The sequence below is a fragment of the Trachinotus anak genome, unplaced genomic scaffold (assembly GCF_046630095.1).
Source record: "Trachinotus anak isolate AG129_WGS33_773 ecotype Australia unplaced genomic scaffold, CSIRO_AGI_Tana_v1 ptg000026l, whole genome shotgun sequence".
NCBI classification, from domain to species: domain Eukaryota; kingdom Metazoa; phylum Chordata; class Actinopteri; order Carangiformes; family Carangidae; genus Trachinotus; species Trachinotus anak.
The window spans coordinates 9757079-9783787 of NW_027273877.1; the positions used below are offsets into that span (position 1 = coordinate 9757079).

The 26709-nt window shown below is 42.1% G+C and overlaps 1 protein-coding gene across 3 annotated transcripts in view; it reads right to left on the reverse strand.

Annotated features, from left to right (window-relative positions):
* The window catches only part of kcnh7 (potassium channel, voltage gated eag related subfamily H, member 7), a 72444-nt gene that overhangs the window by 18107 nt on the left and 27628 nt on the right, over positions 1-26709 (reverse strand). Inside the window, exons 4-11 of one of the 3 annotated variants that reach the window (XM_071464606.1) lie at positions 21185-21664; positions 20495-20515; positions 18657-18871; positions 12654-13079; positions 4086-4317; positions 3824-3991; positions 3235-3434; positions 930-1173 (exon numbers count right to left, since the gene is read on the reverse strand). In XM_071464606.1, the coding sequence (XP_071320707.1) occupies positions 930-1173; positions 3235-3434; positions 3824-3991; positions 4086-4317; positions 12654-13079; positions 18657-18871; positions 20495-20515; positions 21185-21664 (1986 nt within the window). Of the gene's footprint in view, positions 1-929; positions 1183-3234; positions 3435-3823; positions 3992-4085; positions 4318-12653; positions 13080-18656; positions 18872-20494; positions 20516-21184; positions 21665-26709 lie in introns of all 3 variants that reach the window. The other 2 variants (XM_071464605.1, XM_071464607.1) reach the window with 2 other exon arrangements.

Below are 26709 nucleotides of genomic sequence, written 5' to 3' on the forward strand. Positions count from 1 at the left end.
CCTCTGGGAAGGATGTCACTGTGTTTGATCGTTAATATAACCCCTTGTAAAACCACAACTGTGCAGTTCAATCAAACAACATAAATAATAATAAATGAATTAATAATAAAGTGTTAATCATTAATCTTTAGAGTGGTTGTAGATTGATTTCTTCTGCACTATAAAGCCCTGTGATTGAACCGTAGGCAGTCTGTGAGCCTTTTTAACGTGTGTATCTCGTGCAGTTACTGTGTTTTTCTCTCTGGTGTGGACTCATCAGATCAAGCAGCAGAAAGATGTATCACATATTCACAAAGTTGCTTATTTTGCTGTGACACAGAGACAAAATGACAGTATATGAAACCACTGATCACTTTGTTTCCATGCAGAAATGAGCATGAGACACAGCCACAACAGGTGCATAAACATCAGTTCTGGATGCTGTAGTTTCCAATCTGATCTATAAGGATTTGGTTGACGCTGATTATTTAAGATACAGATTTTATGACCAGGAAATGAACTAAGTCAGTTTCATTTCATTGTTCAAGGATGTTTAAATTATTATACGAATAAACATATATATATATAGCAGCCTAAAAAGTGAGTGGAGTGACTGGTTAATAATGCAGAGACACTCCACAGAATGATTTAGAAGGAGCTCACTGTTGTGAAACTCTTCAATCATGTGATATTTGCCTGTTCCCTGAGATGCGGGTTGTGCTTGTGCGTCACTTACGATCAGTTTTTGTGTATTTGTGGCTCAAGCTCACGAGCATTTTGCCAGACATGCGTGGGAGGAGAGATGCTTTCCCAGTGCTTCTGCAGTTTTAGTCGTCCAAAGCGGTCGGAAAAGGTCACAGATTCCTGACACCAACACCAGGCTTCGTAATGAGGTCCGTTCAAACTACTGAATCACAGGAAACCTTTTCATACGTGTACAGAAAGCTCACCCAGGATGGCCACCACCACGTCATCTTTGAGGATTTCAATGGAGCCGCGGGAGATGAAGTAAAGCGCCGTGAGCACGTCTCCACTGTGGACTAAGGTGTCTCCAGGGGGCGCGTGGGTGGTCTTGAACCTCATGGCCAGGGCCCGTAAGCAGCCCTTGGTGGCTCCGCGAAACGCCTTACAGCCCTGGAGGAGGTTTTTGTTGAGGTGAAGGCAGATATCCGCCTGCAGGCACTCTGGGAAACCCTTCAGAACCTGAGTGTGGAACATGGGCCAAAGCACACATGATCATGATGATTACATGTGAGATGGAAGTAGTGTATTTTTTTTTCTTTTAGACACTCTCAGTGTTTTGATGTGAGTTTTGGTTGGGGGTGAAGTTCAAGGTCAAATTGACTGGATTTCCAGAGAAATTTGGTACAATTGCCACTTGTGTTCTTTCCTTCTTCTCAAAACCTATTATATCCTGCAGTAAATGTTCTTCTACACAACACAGCTACAATTTAGTGTTTGACTGTGTCTTTCAGCAACTTTTGATGAGAGACAGGACAGAACATTCAGTGACTGAGAAGCTGCAGATAATTGACAGCTCCAGCTCCAAACACGGGTTCAGTAATTGTTGTGTGTCTGCTCTCTGTTAGTGATACTTGGGCACAAGAGTTTCACTGCCTTTATGTGCGGCCATGATGAAACTATCTATGAACCGTTACCTGCAATATGCAAGACCAAAAAGAAGAAATAATAGTCCCAAAGAATGTTGCTATTGAAACATCCCTCAATAATCTGATCCATATTCTGCTCTGTAGTTAAAAAAGAGACAAAAACAAATATAAATAAAGAAACGTGGCCCAACCGTGATTGGTAAAGCCTTCCTACCCGTCCGAGTGGGAAACTGTTGAAAATATAATAAAAAATATATGATAAATACATTTTATTATTATAATTTTTTTTTTTATAAGGACCAACTATTAATACACTTACCCTTTAAAAGACAATGATACAGTGACCACTGACAAAACTAATGATCGAACAACAACATGAACTGACTGGAGGTAACATTTTCTTTTTAAACTTGAACACAACTGACACTGGAAGGCAGGGAAAAGGGCTTCAAGGACACATAAGGGACAGTTGAAACAAGAAAACACAATATCTATATATTATCTATTGTCATTTACACATAAAATAAAATGTGCTGATGACAAGAGAACAGCGAGGGAAAATAAATAAATGCAGCCTGAGCTGGTTTTCTGGCTCTGACAGGCTTTTTTCAGAACAAAAACTGATCAGTAGATTTGGAAAGGAAAGACCGAACAACATTTGGCAAGCGCAGGTGCCACCACGGAGCGTGCAGCCAAGCCTCCCACAGTGGGAGGGAAACCTGGCAGTGCCCGGCGCGGCTGTGCCCACTCTCACAGGCATGATTCACTCTGTCTCTGGTACCAGATGAATATCATGGGGTTGTGTTTGAATACACAGATTTCATGCAAAAGGGACCTCGAGGCAGGCCACATGCAAGTCTACCACTGATAGACTATTACTGTGGCCTGCAGGGAGCATTCAGGATTAATGTATGTGTGTCTTCTGCAGTAACTGGCATGCAAAAGTCACCCCTGTAAATCTAGGATGTGGCATCATGTTCATGTATGTACAGTAAATTGTGTAACAGATAAAACACTGCAGGACCATGCTCTATAATAACATGCATGTCTGCGACAATAATGAAACAAATACATATTAAAACCTTAACATTACATACATTTTGTCTTCTGCACATTAAAACTAAAAACGAATAACTGAGAGCATTCTACTACTGATATCAGGCACAGCTAATGAAGCTCTACCACTGTGGAACATACTGACATTAGTTGTGTTAACACATGTACCTCCTGCTCTTACCAGAGTGGTGGGGTCATTCCATTTGACATGAGGCAGACATGGAAAAGACAAACTTATATAAGTACCATGAACAGTATCATGATGAGAAATGCGAGAGTTACTGCATGCATGTGCAGTAACTGTAGCTTTCATTTAACTTGAGGCTATGATCAAACATTGCACAGTATAATCGTGATGAAAACATTATACTATGCCAGTGACATAGTGAGTTTGCTTTACATTGATGTGGTAAGAGCGTTTCCCAGGGGACAGGATAGTTGAAACTCAGCAGACAAATGATGATCAAAACATCAAACTCACACAAATGAGTTTGTAAAGGAGAGAAGAAGCAACAGCAGGAAGCAATGACAAACTTAAAGTTAAACGTATTTTGTTTCCATTGTGAAAAAACACATGCTCCTCTCGTACCATGTTCATGTCAATGCCGTTGGTGTACGTCCAGGCATGTTGGAAGTACTCCTCCAGCCTCTGCCTCAGCGGGTTTGGGATCTGGTGGAAGCGGATGAATTCTTTGACCCGCAGCATCTGGAGGTGATACCTGGCTGTACCTGAATACAACCTCTGGATGATGGCGGACACGTTCCCAAAGATGCTGGCGTACATTAGAGCTGGGAGAGAAGCCATACAGGTGACTGTTGAGCAGCAGTAGCTAAGGCTGCTCATACCCACTACCCACTTCTTATTCTCTTTATTCCAGAGCATTTTCTCAAGGAAAGACCTACCTGATGCCATGTTAAAGCTTTAATGCACTGTGCATGCATTGAATCACAACTGTGTTATATCAGGATTTGATAATAGTACATGTATTAAGAAAAAAATATAAGGATGTTTCCTTTGAAATTACCACATCTAACTATTTATTGGCTTGTAGCACTAAAAATGTTCAGTAAAGGTCTAGATTCCAAACAGCTACATGAAATAATGTGTGTTCTGTATACAACCCTGATTACAGAGCAACAACATAGTCTGTATGAGCTGTGACTCAGCTGTCACTCACATCCAATAAGCATGACGCAGATGGAAAAGATCTTCTCAGAGTTGGTGTTGGGGGAGACATTCCCAAAGCCCACACTGGTCAGACTGCTGAAGGTGAAATAGAGCGCTGTGACGTACTTATCTTTGATGGAGGGGCCCGAGCTGGGGTCACTGTAGTTGTATTTTTTTCCTACAATGAATAACAATAATAGAGTACATAAAAAAGTGAAGTACAATTTTCTTTGGCAAACTTTGAAACTTGAACAAAAGGCATGTAAAATCACCTATTGACACCCCCAGGTTGTCCAGCCAGCCAATCTTGTGCTCCAAATAAGGCTTCTCCACATTGCCAATCGCATACCAGATGCAGGCCAACCAATGGGCGATGAGGGCAAAGATGCACATGAGCAGCATCAGGACGGCGGCACCGTACTCCGAATAGCGGTCTAACTTACGGGCAACACGTACCAGTCGTAGGAGACGGGCCGTCTTTAGCAGGCCAATCAGAGTGGTGGTCTAACAAACAGAGGAAAAATACAAGGTTCAGTTAGTCACATGAAAGTGTGGGTTGTGGATGTGTGAATGTTAAAATGTGCTAATATCTGCTGTGTTGCCTGTCCAGCTTCAGGTCCTCTTTCTCCTCCTCTTTTGCTATTGGCTAGTGAATCTGGGGACGGGTGGCCAATCACAGATCATCTGGGGGTATATGGGACCCTTCTGTTTAAACCCAGACTCCTTGTACTGCAAGGTCTTTGTTTCAGGGCTTTGTCTAAAATTGGTCCTTAATGTCAGACAGGTAGTGGTTATGCTGTTTATGCTGTTAAAAGGAGCTATTTATAAGTTTTGATATTGGTACATAGCCAATGTTAGCATTAACAGCTGTTTACAGAAAATAAGTGATAGATAGATAGCAAAACAAAAGGGTTGTTTTCCACAGCTGTTGATGAGTAAAGGAATGAAATTTGATGCTAGACTCACAACTTTTCTTTTTGACTGGTAAGTAAAAGGCTGCTAATTCTAACATTGGCGATATAGCAATATCAGAACTTCCACAAAACTCCTTTAAAGTCAGTTAATAGTTAAGCACCTTTGTCCTGCTTTTGTGTGTTCAGGTTATTGCAATATTCTATTTGTGTAGTTCATTTGGTTTTGGGGTTTTATTTCTTATTAGGGCTCATTGGTTTAGGAACAGTGCTTAGCAGGAGTAAAATCCTGAGCTTAATATACAAATACTATAATAATTAAAAGTACATAGGTATCATCAGCAAAATGTAGCTGAATTATCAAAAGTAAAAGTAACCCTTTTGCAGTCAAATAGTTCCAGTGAATAACATATTATCATATGTGACGATTGATTGTTAATATTGATGCATTGATGTGTAAACAGCTATTTACTGTTGCAGCTGCTCAAGGTGGAGCTAGTTTTAACTAGTTTATATACAGTTAGGTGGTTTAGTAAAGTACTTCCCAATCCAGGGATCAGGCTCCTCCAAAAGGTCACAAGATAAATCTGAGAGGTCATGAGATGATCAATGGGAGGAGAAAGAAGAAAAACAAAGATGTGCAGTGTAAATTTGCATAATTTTGGGGGACTTTTCTCTAATTTTTGTTTCTTTTATGGAATACTGGGTAATTTGAAATGTGTGTGCCTTTAAATGAACCAATGTATCAAGGGGACATTTGTGTCTTTGGTGGAACTGCAAACAACCCACAGATATCTGTAATGTGACAAGGTGCCACAACTAGACACCATTTTTGTTGCTTTTTTGATGTTGGAAAGAAGTTGGGCACCACTGATTTAATCTTTAACAATGTGTTATATTTTATAAAATGTTTTTATGTAAAATCTTAATCTACAAAAGTAACAAAAACATACATAGAAGAAATAAACATAATGTAAGGTACAATATTTCTCTCTGAAATGCAGTGGAGGGAAATTCCTTACATCAACTTGTAAAGCCTACAGCATCTTTGAAAGATGCTGAATACCCCGTATGTAATCTCTTATAATTTGTTAATAATCAAGTATTAGAGGTAAATTAGCAGTAACGTTTACCTTTATACAGCCATACAAAATTACACATCAGACCAGAGGTTTGCAGCAAAGTGAACAAGTTGTTTGTTGCCTTTCGGTGTCAGGGGTTGGGTTCAGGGTCATGAGGACAGGATTAGGGTTTCAGAAACATATGTAGCTGATCTTATTCACACACCACATGTAGTAGACACACAGACTAGACAGTGGATGATTCCTGGATCATTCCTGCTGGTGTAAACAGATCTTTCAAGGACCCAGCGTCCCTCATTGTCAACACATCTTCACTGACTTTGGTGTTTCATCTGTTGGCTGATGATAAGGCACTTCTGAATAACTGCATATGATGACGGCAAAATTACTTCTTAAAAACATAAATATCAGCAGCTTGGAAACTGTCAAAGCCTTGAAGCCAGGCAGTGGGAAGCAAACCAGCATCTAAGCAGCCCCTCAGAATGTATACACACACACAGAGAACAGACAGAAACGGGCTTGCATGCATACATTACAATGTACACACGCGCACACACACACACACACACACAGCCTTCAGTTCTGTTTAATTCAAAGCACTTTAATCCTCCCGTCTGCATTTTCTAGCCTGACTAAATTAACACACAGACAGTGTGGGTGGAGATGGGGAGTGGGGGGGTGGGGTGGGAGGTCGGGGGTGGGGGGGGGGCAGGATACAGCCATGACATGACACAACTTCCAATCTATTAGTGTCGCGCAATCTGTAAACACAATAAAAGACTTTGAGAATGCTAATAGGCCCTTCCACTCCCTATCTTACCTGACAATTATCCTAATATCCTGAGGGAAATCATTACCTGCAGCCTCCTGTTAATTGTCCTCCTCACGTCTGTACTTGCTTAGGTGAGTAAATATTATCTGGACTATTCAGAGTAAAAGCAGGAAGGGGGCTGCTGGATTTTTATGCTTTTGAAGAGGGATGATTCATGAGGGAGGGTGTGTCTCCGTCATGGTGAGTAGGGGTGCTGTATCTGCCTCTGATGGGTCCATTAAAGAGCCTCCGTCCTCCCAATCTCACCCCGAAATCACCGCCATCATTCACTGCCGTGCATCCAGCCAGCTTGCCATCTCACTGACAACTGAAACAGTGAATAAATCTTATATAGAAACGGATAAGCCCTAAACGATCCACTGAGCATTGTCTGTGAGCGTGTACCGCCTTAGGTGTAGTGCAGCCGACTCCGATGACACAGCACACATTGTATGTGGCCCACACAGTGTAACGTTGATTAAAATCTGGGCTTACAGTAAGTCGGAGGCGTTTTGAGCTGAGGAGTGGAGCTAAAGCTCCCATTACCAACCAGCTGTATAAAACATATCCGCCGAATATCCCTCTGGCCATCTGCCACCGCGGCTCTCCAAGCTCACATGGCCACTTTAAAACACCAAGAGTCAACAAAGGCTGTGATGTCAACTCCGTGGACTTGAACACAACATGCTATCAATGTGCTATTCTTATGTGAAACTGGTGTAGAAATACCCCATAATTTCATGATGTCCTGCAAAGTTAGTGAAACAGCAAGCTGAACTTTAACGTATGAAACTGACAAGATTTTAGATTTCTTACTGGGGATACCTCACTTCACTAATGGACCTCAGTGTAGGTGCTTATCTCAGGCCTGGATCACACTACATGTTCCTCAGGTCAACTCAGAGCTTAGAAAGACTGCTTTTAGATTTTGTGCTCCAGACTAATGGCGTAACTGTCGACGGTGCCGTAGCTGTCAGGGGCCCTTGACAAACAAATATTAATTAACGAATATTATTTCTCCCCAACACTTATCTGAATTGGTTACTTTCCTCTCTAAGGTTATGAAGGAAGGCTTTCTGGGAAATCCTAATCTGACCAATGAGCTTGGTCCCTGTCATTTGTGAAAAATTCAGCTCTTCAGCAAACGGACGATTCAGTCAGCAGCATAATGTTTAAAAAAGTGGCGCTCAGAAGAGGAAGGATAGAAGAGAACAAGAAAATAAATACAGGTTGATGATGATGATGATGACATTGGACTGACACTGCTAAAGGTTAGTCAATCAGCACATGCACACACACCTCTCTTATTTGTGTCTGAGTCTGAGATTTTTCTTGCTAGCAAACTTTAATTTCAGTCTTTTTTTTTTTACTTAACAGGAACCTTGTCAAATTAAACGACGCAATAACAGAGGCGGTATTGGTCATACTGTGGTGGTGAGAGCAAACCACAGCAGTGAAGTCAGCCAGAAAAGGAAACAATGAGCTGAAAGATGCTGAAATGTTCTGCAGGGTTGAGGGAGGTTTGTCACTATGAGCTTTCACAGACAGTACAAGAGGTCATGCAATTCACTGTTAGTCTGAAAATCCAGATTACTGCAGCTTTGACCACGTTCCAAACCCTGAAGCCCCTTTGCTGCCCTCTATACACTACACAGGTGATGGAACAAGTTAACAACACTGCTGTGCTTTTTGCTCTTAATCTAAAAAACATACTGCACAGAGCTATATTATTCTTTGGGGAAAAGTTGCACAGGGATGTAAAACACAACTCTTTGTCTATTCTGTGTGCACCATTCCAGCAGCTGCTTCTCACAATGACCCTGCATCCTCTTCCTCTGTTGTTAGGCAGCCGTTGCAGCAGTTCTTTGGCAGCACAGTAAAGTTGGAGTTTATTTCTGTACAGTCTTCTTTAACCAGAGGAAGAAAACAATGCACATTTTTCCCTTTGACATGTGAAATCAGAACTGAATAAAAGTGGTTGAATATGCATGCAAAGATCTATCTATCTATTTGTGCAAGGAGTTAAAAAGGCCAATTTCATATTTGTGAATGTAAATGAGATCAAATCAATGATAATCATTGACATGATCAGCCCTCTGGAACTGTTTCATTCACAGCCAATAAAAGCCTGTGCTATAATGTTTCTGTTAATATATGACTGAGTGCTAACAGAGAACTCATATAAAAGTAAATCACGCATACACAGCATGCGTCAGCTTAGTTCAAAGTTGTTTATGAGCACAAGTCTACTTCAGCCTGCACAGGATTAAAAGAAAACGATATTTAAATTCTGGTTTGGAGCACATTTTCTCACTGAGCCTCCATAATTTGCAATAACCTCAGATTTGAACTCCATGTGAATGTGAATGTGGTTATAATAGGCAAATAATCTCATCCTATCACAACAGGACATTAATATGAAAATGACGGAGGAGCTCAAATGGCTTCTGTAGGTAAATTCAGCACCACACCTTTCATTTGCCAGCCTGCAGTGCTGACAGCTCACACTGAGTGAGAATCAAAAAAGAATCTCTCTGGGGAGATTTCAACCTGCTATGTTTCTAATGAAATCAGCAAAAAAAAAAAAAAAAAAAGTTAACATATTGTCGGAGATGGTTTCCAGGCAACAAAGGTGCACGAGATTATGTCTAAAAATAGTCTCTATCTCTGCACGGAGAGAGCTAAAATACCACACCTTAAAGTCAGGAGCTAAAAATGTACATGTGTGTGTTATTTTCAGTTTCCTGCAACGTTTCTGTCACCGCGCTGCGCTTTGGACACGAGCCGTAACGGGGACACACATCCTGTCACCGCAGCAGTCATGTAGCTGCATGATGAGGACATACATCGTGCCATGGTGCCGCTCAGCTGTCTGCTCTTTTCTCTCCACCTGCCACTCACTGCCAGCCTCTGGCCGTGGAATCCCTCACAGGAACACACACCTAATGGTAAATAATGACTCAGCAAACCAACAGACTGACACTGGGGCCTCGCCCTCAACACACATCTATCTGGGATGTTTTTTGTGTGTGTGTGTGTGTGTGTGTGTGTTTGGAGGGGTGTTACATCACGTATCCTTGCATCTGGTGTTTTCACACATATCAGGAGATGTGTGCGAATCCTCTAAATTATTATTCAAAACTTACAGCAGATGCGAAACTCAAAGTACTCCAGTGTAGGCTCATGCTGAGATTTATGTCCTTTCTTTGTTTGCTCACTTGTTATTGCACTCTATACTGCTCTCTCATTGCATTAGATAACTTGTGCAGCCATCTCCCTCAGACGCACATGAACAAATTAGTTTCTCGAAGGCAGAGCGGTTAGGGAGGCTGAGACCTTTCTAACAGATTTGGATAGCCTGGGGCCCTCCAGTCTGGACAGCGGAGGGAAGCAGATGTGACAGTCAAGCGTCAGATTGGTTTAGTAGTCTAAACATTCAGAAATATGACTGCCGGAGCTGTGGCCTCATGTCTTGACAGAGGAGTAACTGAGGAGGGACTGATGCTCTGCAGCTCTGCTATCTAACAACGCGGACAAGCAACGTGGGAACGTTTGTGATCTTAATTTGGGCATCTCAGTTGTATCAGGTGCATGTAGCCATGGTGAAGTGCTGAGCCTTTGGGAGGCTCTTCAGATTCAGCCTCTTCCCTGTGTTATGCAACAATGCAAACAAGCTCTGTGTTGGAAAGATCCTCCTTCTGTTTCAGTCTAGTTCAAAATAGTTCATGAAAACTTCCAAACTGAAACTATATAATTTGGGCACAAATTCATGTAACCCACAGAATGAATTAGTTATCATTTTGGTGATCCCTAAACTTTTCCTCCAGCTCCATCAAGAGGTGGAAATGTTAATTAATCCCTGCAAAACTAATGGCCTTGTTTAGCGCCAATTAGCAGCTATCAGCATGCTAACACAGTAAACTAACAAAACTAACAAATTAACATGAGGATGCTAACACTGTGAGCATCTTAGCATCCTAACGTTACAACTTAGCTCAACAACACATAGTAATGAAGCGTCATATAGCTGCTAGCGTGGCTGTCTTTAATATTGCTTAATACTGATTGAATCATTGTGCAGGTGAGTGATTTATTTTCCTCAAAGTTTAAGACATTCATCTTAAGGAAAGTGAATTGTAGAGAAACAAGAAGAAAGGGGGGAAACGCATAGTTGGTTGTTTGCCTTAAAACCACAAACAGTTTCATGAATAACTGAAGAGGGAGTTGCAGTTTATAAAACTGCAAATGTTTTATAAAAGTTTTTTTCACATCAGTTTTTTTTCTGGTTTGTGAACAAAACCTACTTTTTATGAAGTATTCAGACCCCTTTTTTGCAAACTCTCCTCTGTTGTATGCATCATAAATGGATAAAACATCATTTAGTTATCCTATAAAAAGAAATTAAAATCTGAAATCTCTCATTTACAATAGTTTTCAGACCCTTAATTCAGCACTAGAAGATCATTAAGCCTCAGTGTCAAGTCTTCTTAGTACAAAGCTTTGCACACCTGATTTGGGCAGTTTATCCCATTCCTCCTTGCAGATCCTCTCCAGCCCCATCAGATTGGATGGGATGTGTCTGTGAACTGTCATCTTCAGGTCTCTCTACAGAGGTTCTATGGGGTTTAAATGTGGACTTTGGCTGGGACTTGGCCTGAAGACACTCTAGTGTTGTCTTGGCTTAATGCCTCAGGTTACTGTTGTACTGAAAGATGAACCGTGAACCAAAGTCTCGGGTCTGGATCAGGTTTTCTTCAAGGACTTCTCTGCTTTTGGCTGCATCGATCCTTCCGTTAATTCTGACCAGTCTCCCTGTCTCTGCCAGATAACGTTTGGAGTTCTGCCCAATGGCTTTAATGTTTGTCTCATCAGAGCAGAGAATCTTTTATCTCTATGCTCTCAGGGTCCTTTAAATGCTACTTGGCAAACTCCCAGAAGACTGACAAAAGCCACTCTACTATGAAGGCCTGGTTGATAGAGTGCTCCTGAGGTGATCATCCTTCCTATAGGTTCCTGAAGCTCTGTTGAGTGACCATTGGGGTCTTTGTCACCTCCCTTACCAAAGCCCTTCTTTGACCAGTTACTCAGTTTGGCCAACTCTAAGAAGAGTCCTGGTGCTTCCAAACTTCTTAACAGGTGAAATAACATTAACAGGCTGCTGTACTCCTGGAAACAAAGCTTTAGAAATTGTTTTATAACCTTTCCCTGATCTGTAAGTCTAAATAAAGTTCCTTGGACTTCATGACTGGGTTTTTGTCGTCACATGCAGTGTGAACTGTGGGACCTTATAGACACAAGCGTCTATCTTTCTTAACTATGTCCAATCCATTAATTTTGCCACAGGTTCTCCAATCAGGTTCTTCACACATCTCAAGGAAACTTTAAGTCTTAACTAGAATTACCGCCTCATGGTTTTATACTTCTGCCAACCAGCCAGGTTGCAGGAAATATGGCCACAGTCCCCTTCCTGAGTTACAGCGTTGAATAATAGCCAGAGGTGTTTTTGCAGAACATTATGATGTCACAGTCAAGTTGACCTTTATCCATTTGGATATAAAATGCCATCACTTCATTTTATCCTTTTGAACATTTGAGTTAAATTGTGTCATAATATGTGTATGAATTCTTGTGTTATGGACAAAGAAGGTCACAGTGACTTTTGACCTTTGATCACCAAATTCAAATGAGCTAATCCTTGAGGCCAAGGGAATGACACTGCAAAATTTGTAGTCCCTCAAGGCATTACTATATTGCGTTCACAATGCCAAAACTGTGTTTTGTGAGGCCGCTGCAACCTTGACCTTTAATCTTTGACCACCAAAGTACTTCAGTAAATGCTTTCCTAATGAGTTTATGGTCTCAGTCACTAGTCTCAACACAACATGATTGAATTATGGTCAAATTTAGAGGAAAATAGACAATAAAGCAGAGTATGAGTTGAGACTCTATCAACCAACCTCTTAATTATTGTGTCATTATCCCCAATTCAGACTAATATTGACTGATAAACTGAGTAACTGATGACCCCCCCCTCACCTCATCTGATCCTGAGCCGAAGATGAGCAGGTCAAACGGGATGGCGGCCACCATGTCTATGAGGAACCAGCCTTTAAAGTAATGGATGGCAATCTTGGCCGGGTGGCTGACCACTTCCTCATTGTTGTTGACATAAGTGGTCCTGAAGTTTATGAGGATGTCCACAATGAACATGATGTCCACAATCAGATCCACCACGTTGAGCGGCGAGCAGGAGTAGCCGCACTCCCGCCTCCTCTGCTCCTCAATGTCATTGAGGAGGAAGGCAGCCGAGTAGGGCGTGAAAATGGCCGTGTAGATGACCAGCAGCAGGATCAGCCAGTCCCACACCGCTTTGAAGGGGCTGTAGTGAAGGATGGTCCACCTGTGGATACGCGGCGCCTGGAGCTTGTATTCAGGTAGCACGTCTGCGCCGAGAGACAGAACCTGAGGAGGAAGACAGAGACTTTATCGGCTTACTCAATCAAATATTATCAAAGTGGAGGGATCATATCACTGGTGTTAGTTCTGTTTGCAATCTGTTCCGCTTTCAGACAAAAACATGAACATCTGTGAAAGAGGAGTGTCACTTAATTGTGTTTGCAGCAATAGTAGAAGTAGATTCTTATTTATAGCCAAGGATGTGGCTTTAAAGGGGCATTTCACTGATTTTGCATATGAAGATTAGTTTCCTGATCATGAGTAATAACATCCCGTGTGTGCGTGTGTGTGTCTGTGTTACAAACATCAAAACCAATAAAGCCACTGCAGAGAAGCACATATACATAGGTTGAACGACAAACACACTAACATTGTTCATAGGCCTTGGCTTTAAATGCTCATACAGTTTTTTATGAATCCAGCTCATCAGAGTCCACAGTAACTAAATGCATCTTTACCAGCTCCTGATCTTATTCTGGGTACAACCAGTCCCAGGACCCGAGAGGTCTGATGGGGGTTTATGAGGCAGTGGGGGTCTAAGAAAAGACACTCTACTCTATCGAGTTTTTCTTTGGGTCACAATATTAGGTATCACCAATCTTTTCATTATCTGCCCCTCATGTATGGTGGCCCTGAGAGTCCAACACACTGCAGCTTAGAAAACACAGGCAAACAGACAAAACAAAAACACATTCAGAAAACATCTTCATCAGTTTGACAATAGGTGTGCTGCAAATTCTCACAGCACAACCAAATACACAAATGTGCCTCAAATACTCACATCACAACCAAATACACAAACACACTGCAAAGACTCACAACATAACCAAATACATGTTTCCAGGGGACACAAAATAGTAATGAACCTGGCTGCAGTGTGTTTATGTATTTGATAGTATGCAGTATGTTTGTGTATTTGGTTTTGTTGTGAATCTTTGCAGCACGTTTGTGTATTTGGTTTTGTTGTGAATTCTTGCAGCATGTTTGTGTGTTTTGTTGTGTTGTGAGAATTTGAGGTGCGGTGGAGTATTTGGTTGAGTTGTGAGAATTTGCATCACACGTGTTGTCAAACTGATGAAGATGTTTTCTGAATTTGTTTGTGTTTTGTCTATTTGCATGTGTTGGACTCTCAGGGCCACCGTACTCACACGTTGCCTGTATTTGTGCTAAATCCCTTCTGTGTTCACAAATAAGCTAAATTCAGTAAAATGTAAACACAGTTAACTGTAAACCAACATGTATCAGCATATCTGAGCCTTTACATTATTGTATGTGTATTAGTGTGTGTGTCACTAGAATTCCATTATGGTATATGGTTGGGTCAAGTAAAGGTCATGTGTGTTAATATGTAAGTCGCACTGTACATCCTGTACATACACTCCTAATGCAGTTCAATGTTATCTGACTGAAAGAAAACCTTGCATGAGCAGATTACTTGAGGCATGAATTCCCCACTCCTCAAAAATAAATCATTCATGTGGTAAGTGAAGGGTGAAACAACTGCTTCTAGTCTAATAATTTGAAATCTTAACTACACATAAAATATTTGTACATGTAATCTATTCAGGGGCAGGCTTCCTTAATGCCATGATTTCATGAGCCTGAGAAAATCCTAAGCATACAGCGACTGCTGTAGGAATAACATCTTTTATCATGATCACTCATGAGACAAAAATATCTGGGAAGTTGTGCATAAATTAGCAGCAACTGTTCAGGTATCTGCATGAATTGCCTACGGAAAACAACAGGCTGCATAAAATCATGTTTTGCAATCGAGTATGGAGATAAAATTCGTTGCAGCGAGCCTGTGTTATTGCAGTTACCATATATACCCAAATGGCTTTTAACGTCAATATTATAGCAGCGTCATGGACCATTTAGGATAAGAGTCTCAATGACTTGGAGGTAATTATAGGTGCAGGCAGAGGATACATCTATTCATCTAAGTGTCTGACACTTCAATAGGCAGGAATTTTCAGGCCGTGGCTCCTTCACTGCTGATTATTGCAGCTCTGAGGAGGAACGTAAAGAGAGAGAGGCAGGTAAAGTACACGAGCTGCAAGGGCAGAGAGACAATTACTGTGTGCCATTGAGCGAGGGGGGGGGGAACAGAGAGGGGGAAACTTGAATGACTATTTTGGCATCACTTATAGCATGTCCCTTTATCTCTGGCCTTTTCTCCTTCACAACCCCTGTGAAAGAGAGGAGAGGACCAGTGATGTGTAGCACAACATACAGGAAGTGTATGTTGTAATTTTATTGGTTATTAGAAACTCTGCCCTGTGTGTGATGGTGAGGGTCAAACGCTTTTACCCGCTGATGTGGGATAACCTTTGAAATTGACCAGAAACCACAAGAGCAGACAAAGGGCCTGTGTTCTATTATTCATTGGGCTGCCACGTCATTAATTAAAATGCTTGTTTCATTACAGTCACAAGTCAGTGTGTAATTGCTATTGACTTTCAAATAACTGTGCTTGGCTTTCTTGAAATGATTTCAGTTAGAAATGACAAAAGGTGAGAGGTGCAAGTACCAAAAAGAATACAACATGCAGTTTATGATCGGTAACTCTGCAACCCAAAAGCAGCTTTCAGCATGCATGGATACATCGCCCCTCGGCCTGCTGGGAAGCCTGGGAGGACTTGTTTGGTTGGCAGAGTGACAGTTCTGGATTAACGTGTTGCAGCCAATCTGTGTCTGAATAAAAGATCCCATCTTAATTATTTAACCTACCTACTGTAGCTATGCACACTTGGCGCAAATGAACCCTCTCGTGGGATAATGCAAGGCTCGTTGTGGGTTTGGCTTGGCTTCAGACAACATGCAAATGAGCATTAGCTTTCTCCCCTTCTCCGGTTCTTTTCAGCCTGTGCTGTCAGGGCTGGGCTATTATTTATAAGAGAAGAGTTGTTTCATGTTGCTGATGTCAATCACGTGGCCTCCATCATTAAAAATAACACTCGTACCACTGGTCTGATTCCTGATTCAGCTTCAGATAATCCAGAGACGTTTGAAGGAGACGATAATGGACATTAGTGGGCATCTGAGACTCGCCCTGAGAAAATGGAAGAAACAGCATGTGAGCTACAAGTCTGCTTTCTTTCTCAGTGAGTGAACCCTCCATCTGCCTGTGGTAGCCGTGAGCCAGCCAAGGCCAGGAGAGAGTGTGTCTGTTCAGACGCCTTGATCGTGGCTCCAGAGCTGGTTTCAAGACATCTGCTGTCTCTTTGTGCTCCTCAGTCAGGTGTCTGGAGAGCTGAAACTGGGGATACATGCAGCCCATCCTCGGCTTATTTATCTGTTTACTAGTATAATCATTTTAATGCTTCCCAGCATGCACCTAGGCTGCTATTGGAGGAGCTGCCAGTGTCTCCACAGAAACATGTATTTGACACTGCTCTGCCTGACAAGCAGTAATTGTATACACAAGGAAGGAGGAGATAACAGTGTGGCAGCACATTATATGGTATATTAACAGACAGGACAGAGTGACAGGAGAGAGTGAGACCACTGGCACACCAGTGTACACACACACCACCCTATAACAGAGGATTATATTTCATAGTAAGCACAAGAACAGCCTGTCTGCTGGTCATCTACCTTTAGGTTTCCCACAAGGGTTGCCACCTGTCTGGTATAATACGGGATCGTCTCATATTTGAAGATAAAATGCAGCGTCTTGTATTGAATCAATATGATATGCAATTTGTCCCAAGCTCCTGCTATGAATAATGTAATGTCAAGTAAAACCAAACTAGTTATAGAAACAAGTGGGACAGAGGAGTGGCTCACCTGCTAGAGCTATGGCCTTTAAGGCTTACATTTAACTACAGCAGTCTGGGTTCAAGTCCCACCTGAGGCCCTGTACCAAAGGGCCTCAGGTGGGACTTGAACCTGCTTTCCTTTAATACGAACTGTAAAGCTGTTGTTCACTGCATCTTTTGTTACCCTTGATATTTTTGGGTTGTAAGCACATGAAACAGTGTATATCTGGATTTTGAAATCTCTAAAAATGTTTGCAAAAGGTATTAAGCGCCACTGAACAAAGTTCCACACCGACCGGTTTTCAGGTCCTGAACTGTGCCACATGGTATAAAAGCCCATTAAAAACACATTAACAAGCCTGCTCTCTCCACTGCTTAATAACTCTGACTTTCATGCTGCATAGAGAGGTCGGCGCAGTCTGCTCTGTCTCTGCCTCTGGCTCCGGTCTAAGACCTTCACCTGAAGCTGTCCTCCAGTGCACACAGGGGTCAATTTCTGTGCCCTCTCTCCGTTACACCATTAATGGGCAAAATGCAAAACTGAGACCTAATCAGTGGTTTGGGGCAGCTTTGGCCCACCCCTGGGAATGCATTAACTTACAGTCCGTGTGTCTCTCTGCAGTGCCTCTCAGGCCTGGCAGTGAAGGTGAGAATGACCTCTAACCCTGTCAGTAACTCTAGAATTATGGCCTGAGCCCTGGACGCTGTCTGGCAGCAGTAAGAGTATCCCTGATTATCCGCCACAGGAGATAGACACCTCCGCCGTTTTACGTATCAGAACCCTTGAGTTTCAATTAATCATTCTGAGGCTCACAGAGGGCTGGGTGTGTGTGTGTGTGTGTGTGTGTGTGTGTGTGTGTGTGTGTGTGTGTGTGTGTGTGTGTGTGTGTGTGTGTGTGTCATTGTTCATGACAGTGTGATTTGTGATGACAGTCATTGATATTATGACGAACATTACTATGGAACTGTCTCTCCACTCCAAATGGTGAATGAATAATTAATAAATGCACGTACAGTATGTGCTGCGAACAAACTTTTACTTAATCGTTTTCTATTTTTAGCTTCAGGGAACAGTAAAGTACCCAGAATAATAACCATGACGAAGCACTCAAATCCACCCAGCAGATGGTTGGATGATGGATTTCATTCAGCTCTGATAATAAAAATAACACGAGTGGTGAGAAAGTTTTCTTTTCTACACTGAAATTTCCACCACACAGAAAAGGGAGGATGAAGTTTATCGTGTTTCATGGTATTTTTAACATATGTTGATCAGGACTGCATGGCTGAAACTACCTGTTGTATGAATCAGTAATAAGCTCCAATCTTGGGCCAGTGTTCATTGCAGATGTTTTGTTTCTTTATTTCCCTTATTCATCCATTAGCCATATGGTGGGGGGGGGGGGGGGAGTTGGGTTGCTGACATTGGGCAAGGCCTGTGGGAGGAAGCCATGGTACCCAGAGAATAAGAACATGTAAACTCCACTCAGGAAGGTCCCGGTCGGCTTTCTTTCATTGTGCTGCTCATGATTTTGATGACAAATATGTTTTGGTTGAAAAGGCTAAAACGGTGGAATAAAAGTATTTGAATTTGTGGGGCACTTTTAATAAAGTGAGTGAGTTAAAGTATTTATTTGTGCTTTTCTATTATAAGACTTCTTTTTCAGCACCAGACATTTGGTGAAAGTATCACATGTTAAGAGCTATTATATGAGGGATTTTAAGGCTCTAACAGTACATTTTGTGCTGTACTGTGCTTCTGTTTATGTCAGTACATCAGCACTTAAACAGGGATAACAGCAGAGCACAGAGCTTTTACCTGTGTGACCTTGTCGGTGACATTGTGTGTGCGGTCTTTGACTTTCGGGGCAATGATGGTTTTCTCGGAGGACGGAGGCGAGGGGCACTTCTTCTCATTGTTGGCCTCAGAGAAGTTGAGCGTGATGAGGGGAATCTTGTTGATGGTGCTGTACTTGTTGAGGTTGGAGTCGGAGGTGGAGCCGAGCAGGCTGGATTTGATCTGGCTGAGTGGCCCTGAAAGAGAGAGCGACAGCGGGAGGGATGTCATGGTTAAGAGTTGCCACATGTCGCGCCGCGGACGGGGCGAGTGTTGATCTAACAGGCTTTGTGATTCGTGGACATCAGAGAACAGGCTAGTGTTCATTTGATTGTTGTGACATGGCTCGTGAGTATGGAGTGGCCCTTACTTCTGGAGTGAGTTCAACCACAACACAACACTGAGGATAGCACAGATACTGAAATACAAACTCAACACCCTCTGAATGACCCGTCTAGGATGAACAGGCCTTTTACAGTTTCTCATTAAAAGATGATGAAGAACACTGTTGGTGGAAGAAAGGAATGATTCAATGCACAATCAAAGAATGCAACGTCACACAGTTAGTCAGCTCATCTATCTGACTGATGAAGCCTGGACATAATGAGTGTGTTACTGAATTAATAAGATGCTCCCTCATTATTCTACGTGATGTTCCCGACAGGTTCACAGCATCAGAAAATCTGACTCAACACTCAATGCAACAATATGTGACAGCATTACACACACCACACATGTGGCCTAATGAGAGTGAAAAAGAGAGAATTGCTGATTCAGCCGTGTGAACCAGCAGAGGAAGTTTGTGTGATATTTTTTTTTTTTTTTTTTATTCCTCTTTTCACAAAGTACAGTACAGTGATTGAGAGTCAAGGACGGAGAAGCAGACAGCTGAGGATGAGAGATTGCATGCGCAGCTTCGATACATGCCACAGTGAAGAAACATCGTCGCAGTCATGAAAAATAACTTAAAAGGAAAAGCTGAAGCCATACCCCCAGCCATCCAGGAGCGAGATACTAGCAAACCAGGAGAGAAAAGAAATAGGAGGTAAAGGGGAAAGTGGGATTATGGGAGGGTGGTTGGATTGCAGGGTCAGTAATCACGGGCACAAACAACATTATTCAAAGTATCACATTATGTATTTATCAGGAAGTAGAGCTGTGGGAGTAGACTCTTATACAGTTCAAATGTTCATACGCGTGACGCTAATATAAAGAAAAAAACCCTCACAATTAAACATTAATGCATCAGGTGGTCTTCAGGAAGTCAGAATATATGAGATTCATGCAGCATAAACACTGCTACAACTAAATTGCATTTAATAAGGGAAAAGGGCAATTCAAATGGAAACACAGTCAGGTTTCTTTTCATAAGACATGGCATCAGGGAACCAGAGGTTGCATAGATGAAAACAGACATTGCAGACAGTGGGAGGTATCATCTTGTGAAGCTTCATTGATTTTCTTCAATGAACAAAAGCAGGAGAGGGATTTAATGTGTTGCTTCATGCAAGTACGTGCAGAGGTCGGGGTTTTTAAAAAATGTTTTATATTTTACTGAGCCTTCCCCTGGGCCACTGGCTGGAGTTCAGCAGGCCACGTGCACTGAGACTAAGTCATTTAGTGCTGTGCCAGTGTTTTGAGGCTCCAGACCAAGACCTTAACAAACACACAGTCATCCACCAAGGCATCTGCATTCAACATAAACCTCAGTGATGCAGAAAAAACTCATGCAGCAAGCAGGCTTTATGCAGCACACATGTCTTATCCAATAGACGTGCGGAAATTTACAACTCAAGATGCAGCGGGCTGCTGTTTGTTACCTTTGATATTGCGACCATTGTCTGTGACGACAGCAACACAGCATTGGAGAGGAAAGAAAAAGGGGAGTGGAAATGAGAGAAGAATCTCTGGTTTTCTATAATGACAGATGGGGGTTGGTATTGGTCCACATGAAAAATGTATTACAGTGAAGTAGATAAATTATTGTGTCAGCCACTGGGAGCTGTTTGAATGAGGACTGGAGATAAGGGGGTGGTTGGAGACTGATTGGCCTGGAGGAAACCAGGCCAGTCTGGGGCTCTTCTACCTTCAACCAAAGGGGGGGCCAAAAGGCTAATAAGCGATTTAGACTGGAGAGAAGATCAATAGCACCCAGTGTAGATGATGACTCAGTATAATGCTGATTAAGAGACCGACACACCACATCTTCCATCTCCTATTTTGGGACCACAGGGAGGTTGGTAATTAATATGGCCAAATTGTAGTGAATGTGAATGTCATGAGTAATAAATTTTTTCATACGTTCCTTAATGTAAAAGACAACATTTGGTTATCGACCACAAGAAAATAATGTTTTTGCCAGAGCAGCAGGCTCCTATCATGTAGTGTTAAGGGCCAAGATTGTATATATTTTTATATAAAGAGAAATTACAAAAACTGTGTGAAATTCAAAAAAAACCAAAAACTGCTTTACAGCATACATTAAGGGCAAACTGGCAGAAGACTCCTACCTTCACTGGCATGTCTGTCTCTGAACGCCATCTTGGAGTTGGACCCAAAGCCTTCCATGTCATGTACTGAGGAGGCTCTGCGAATACTGCACACACTCTCTCTGGAGGCGGTTGGAGTGAGGCCTGGGATTGATGGAGCAGCGACAAATGTGTCCCCCTGGCTCTGGTGTTGGGTCTGGGCAATGGCCTGGTCCTGGTATATCCTGTCCCAGGGCCCCTTGGGCGATGAGTGGTCCAAAGGCCCGGACACTGGGGTGGAACAGTGGCTGGGGCCAATGAGGGCACGGGTGTCGTTAGCGTAGGAGGGACTACAGCTCTCACGGGTGGTGGGGAGTTGGTAGTCGTGTGTGGCCACTGAGCCGTCGCTGTGACGAGGGGAGTCCACCATGACGGCATCGGGGTCTTCCTGGGGCAAGGACTGCTTGCTGATGCCTAGGAGAGGTAAGGCCGGGAAACGGAAGCGAAAGAATCTCCCTTTCCCTAATGGAGTAGAAGAGAGAGCAATGAAAATGAGATTAAAAAGAGTCACGCTGAATCTATTACTGTCATATTAATCCATACCAATACCCCTTCTGACAACAGTTTATGGTGACCAATAACACTGAGTATGAAGCGCCCTTGGGCAACATATAAACATTCATTCTGAGGCAGTGGATGGCTCAGTCACTCAATTATGGGGAAGATATTTGCTTGCAGTGAGACCAAAAACAGCATAAAAACAGAGTGCACCGTGGTTTTTTTAATGAGCCACTGGGATCGACACAACCCCCTCTGACCTTGTGCTGTGTTTTCATGGTGTGTTTGTACCAGAACTTGCTTGCAGTCTTCAACATCCCTGTTGATATCTCGTACCCGTTTGCCAATAGCACTGAGTCTGCCAATGGAGCTCTCTTAAAAAGACCCTGGCAGATCAAAACAAATGCCCATTCTGCCTCAGGCATGAGTCCAATGTTCAATTTCCTTCAATTATTCATGACGGAGGACATTTGCTGAAATATTATAATGGTGAAGTGCATTGAAGAGTCAGACTTATAAAGGATTATGTGCAGGATTTTAATGAGTGATTGAAAGCTCCTGGGGAGATGAAGGAGAATGCAACAGAGACAAATTGATATTTAGGGTGCTGCTGTCATCAACGGAGGGTAGTTGGGAGGGAAAGTTATGCAGGAAAATGAGAGGAAAAATGAAAATATAGTTACATTTAGTTTGCGTCTGTTCAAATCAGTGCTATGCTACATACACATAGTACACACTCACACTACACAAACACACCATTCACAAATGGGCACATTTAGCAGCATCTAACAATAGCTGCAAACATGTCATAAGAGAGACAGTCACGCTCACAGGATTTCACATATGGACCGCAAACCACGGCCTGCATGTTGTGAATCATTTAGTCGCCTGAACATATGTCATACATATCGGAATGCTTCCTCAGTCCTTGAAAGCAAGTCTTACTGCCATGAGGCGCAGCGAAAATCAGACCCGTTAAAAGGATGACCAAACCCGCACTTTATTTTAAGTTTTACGGTTTTCACTAACAAGATGTAACAAGCCGTACTTTGTATCAAATCTCACAAAAACTAGATATAATATGTTCTTTAATAGTCGGTGAACAAACAATCATACCTAAACTAGACACCATACATCTGAGTTATGCTGCACTTAGAAATTGCATATAACTCTGTATTAAGATCCAAAATAAACAATAGTTAGACACTTATTATATTAAATTACTCATTTAGACACGTTTATCCAAAGTAAATTACAAGTGATGGACATCACTAAAGCTTCAGTGCAGTAGGAGACCTTGGTGTTGGTACTAAGTACTACATCTATTCAATAAGTGCAAGGAGATCAGGTAAGTGCACTGAAAGTGCATAGTAAGTGCTAGTAAGGCATGTTAGAGTGTTAGAGGTGTTAGGGGAGGTGGTGCTCTTGGAAGAGCTGAGTCTTCAAGAGAGCCCTGAAGATAGAGAGGGACGCCCCTGCTCTGATAGCATTCAGTAGCTTGTTCCACTATCAGGGAACCACATACACGAACAGTCTGCGATTGCCTTGTGTGCAGAGATGGCAATGCCAGATGACATTCCTTGGAGGAACACAGTGGCTAAGAAAGGAGCAAAAGCCTCTTTGATTTAGTTAAAAAAGATGGTGCAGACCCAGAAGTCACTCTGAAGGCGGCATTAGTGACTTGGATTTGATTTGGGTGGCCAGGAGTAACTTGGGTAGGCTGATGAGCAGTGGAGTGACGTGCCCTTTTGGGCTGATCGAAGACCAGATGCATTCTGGAACGTCTGTAAGGGTTACACTGAGTGTGAAGAGAGGCCTGCCACCAGGGCATTGGAGTAGCTGAGGCGAGAGATAACCATGGCCTGGAGCAAGACTTGGATGGTGTACTAAGTCAAGTAAGGCCTGATTTTTCTTATGATGTATAGTGGAAATCAGCACAGCCAGGAGACAGATGCAACATGGTCAGACCTGGTCATCAAACATGATGTCCGGGTTGTTCGCGACCTTGGTTGACGTAAGGGATAAAGAGACGATTTTTATATTGATAACACAATGGAAATATCAATTGGCCAGAATGACTAACAGTTCAGTCTAAGAAGGTTCAGTTGAAGGTGGCATATGTCAGAGAGACAAGCCAAGATCCACACAGAGACTGTGAGGTTGTCTGACTGGAACGACAGGTATAGTTTGGTGTCGTTTTTCCTTTACTTAACATAAATTCACTTTCTCAGCGTTGGCATTTGTTGATCAGTAGAAAGAAAATGTACCATAAACTAAACTCAAACCACATTGAGTCACAGCTGGTCCCTCCTTCACTTGTCCCGCATAGTCTGGATGGAATCCATGGAGTCCCGTGGAATTTGTAGATTGTGATACTTACTTGATGCTCTACTCCTATACATCACAAACATAACTATTTGGTTTTACAGTATAATTTGGTGTAAGTGTCTAAGAATTGTTTGTTTTCAGTATTTCTCCTTACAGCATAAATTAGGTGTATGGTGTCTAATTTGGGCTTGACTGTTATCTTTAGGTTTGTCTAATTTGATAAAAGTACGGCTTGTTAAGTCTTATCACTGCACTGTAAAATAAAGTGCTACTTATGGAGCAACTTCTCACACCACAACATAATTATGCTCCCTTTTGTATTTTGCTTGAAAAAACTACAGCAGATTGTATTTGACACCGTGTTCAACTCCAACGTCTGCAAAGAGTGGAGCAGTTCAGGATGTATTCAGAGACACAGCGGGAGCAGCATCTTTATCTTCCTTATTACCTCGTCTACTAGTCTGAGCATGACACGGAGCACAGAGATAGAAACTAATTTTAGACAAAATGCTCAGTGTCTGTTTGGGTCGGTGTAGTGTGTGTTTACATAAAGTCTCCAGACAGATGCTGATGATGCCGGAAATTATCATCTGCATTTAATTGGTGACTCAGTGCAGGATCTGAACCTGCAGTATGACTAAACAAGTCATTTATCGAATAAAATTAAGTTATATTGGTGTGCAAAGTTTCATCTGAGCTGGGTGCTGCTGATCAAAAATAGCACCTGATTCATCTCAATCTGAGGCTGATCCTTAACCAGCAAACCCACTTTATATGGCAAAGACTCAGCACAATAGCACAGAACCCTGTTTGGTGTGCAGTCTCAGACATTCTCCCCTGCAAAGGAAAACTGTTCCCTTATGCACCACTGCAACATTACAGCACTGACATTTGTGAAATGCTCTACAGTATTTCACTTTTCTGACAGCTTCATTTAAACACCAGCCTTCGCTGTTAAAATTACAATTTACCAAATACTGACTGGGAGCTCATGAGCATTCGCATGCTGTGAGCTCGGCGCCCAGACATATAATCATATGTATAAACATATAAGCCATAAATCTTTTAATTAGCTCATACTTCAGTCATGCATTCGCAGTGCTGAGGACATTGTACGTAGCTATATTTAGTCGTGATATTGAAAGGGCTGAACCTTTGAGTGCTGTTACTGTGTTGTGCGTGTGTGTTCTGTACACGTGTGTGTGTGTGTGTGTGTGTGTGTGTGTTCCCTCTCACTCACCTCACCCTCTCCAACCCTCTCATTCTCTCCCTGCAAAAACTCACCAGCGGCTTTACACAACCAATGGACACAGAGTGGCCCTTGTTGCTATGATACCAGATAGTAATATTTGCATTGAATATTAATTGGGCCCTCAGATCCCCATGTTGGGGAGTGAAATGTCGTCCTGTAATGTGAGCGTGATTCAGACGTCAGGGGAGAAGTAGAGAGAGAACAATAAACCTTCGTCCTGTGGTAAAAGTGGGACAAAAACAGCGGTGTGTCCTTTTGTTTCTGTCTCTCATTCTTCTGGTTTTGCTGATGTTAAATGAACAAAAAGCAATAGTGCAGTTAATGTGCTTACTAACTGATTTGCATGAAGTGTTCTTTTACCTTAAGGAGTGTTTACCTGGGCTCCCAGTTCTCCTATTACTCACCAGCTCTGGAGAATAACATGGATAATTCTGCTGTGTCCCCACATTGCCCTGCACCGATTTATATAAGGAGAAAATTAAAGCGCGATTGCAATAAAGCAGAGTTAATAGTAGACAGTTTTTTTATGGCACTTTTCTTTAATTAAGATAGTTGCAGGCTGAGTGTGACAATAAATATGGGGAGACAGAGGGGAAATAATGACTGGAATTGAACTGGAGACAACAATATTCAGGACCCCAGACTGCATTCAAGCGTGTTGTTGTCGTCACCAGTGAAAGATAAAACACTTCTTTTCTTTTATGTTTCTTGTAAAACAATATTTTAAATGGTCGTCTTCATGTTGGTGAATCACTGACATGTGGATACACTTCATATTTAAAAAAAATGCATAAAACCGGTGCAGAGAAGAAACAGGAAAAAAGTTTGTTTCATGGACTGACAGGTAACTCCTCACTTCAGGGGAAACGAAAGCTTTTTTTGTTTCTTTGTTTGACAAGCAACCTGCATCTCAAGGCTCTGGTGGTTACAGACACTAATAGTGCGACATGATCAGGGAAATGGCTGCTGTGATGAGCTGACAAAATCAGGTCCATTCGTTTTTGTCATTTTAGATTGATATTAAAGTCAGATGTCACAGAATCAGATAAAGCGTGGTTGAGTTTCCACTCTGATTAGCCTAAAAAAAAAAATCACCAGACTGAATTAGAACTGTTTCACTCAGGTGTGAACACAGAGTCACTGTTTTGATCTTTTAAATATCAGCTGTCAGTGGTCGTCAAACACACTGACACAATGGCCCAGTGTACTGATGAGCACCTTTAGCACGTTGCACATTTTTCCCCTCACTTTCCTACTGATGTAATACAGATGTAAAGGAACGAACTGGTTTGGTACAGACTCCATCAAAAATCACATCATCATTTTAATTTTTTTTTTTTTAAGTGTAAATAAAATACAAAAATGACCTTTCCAACTAAAATCAGGACTCATATCACAATCGCAATATCTACCAAAATAATCGCTATGA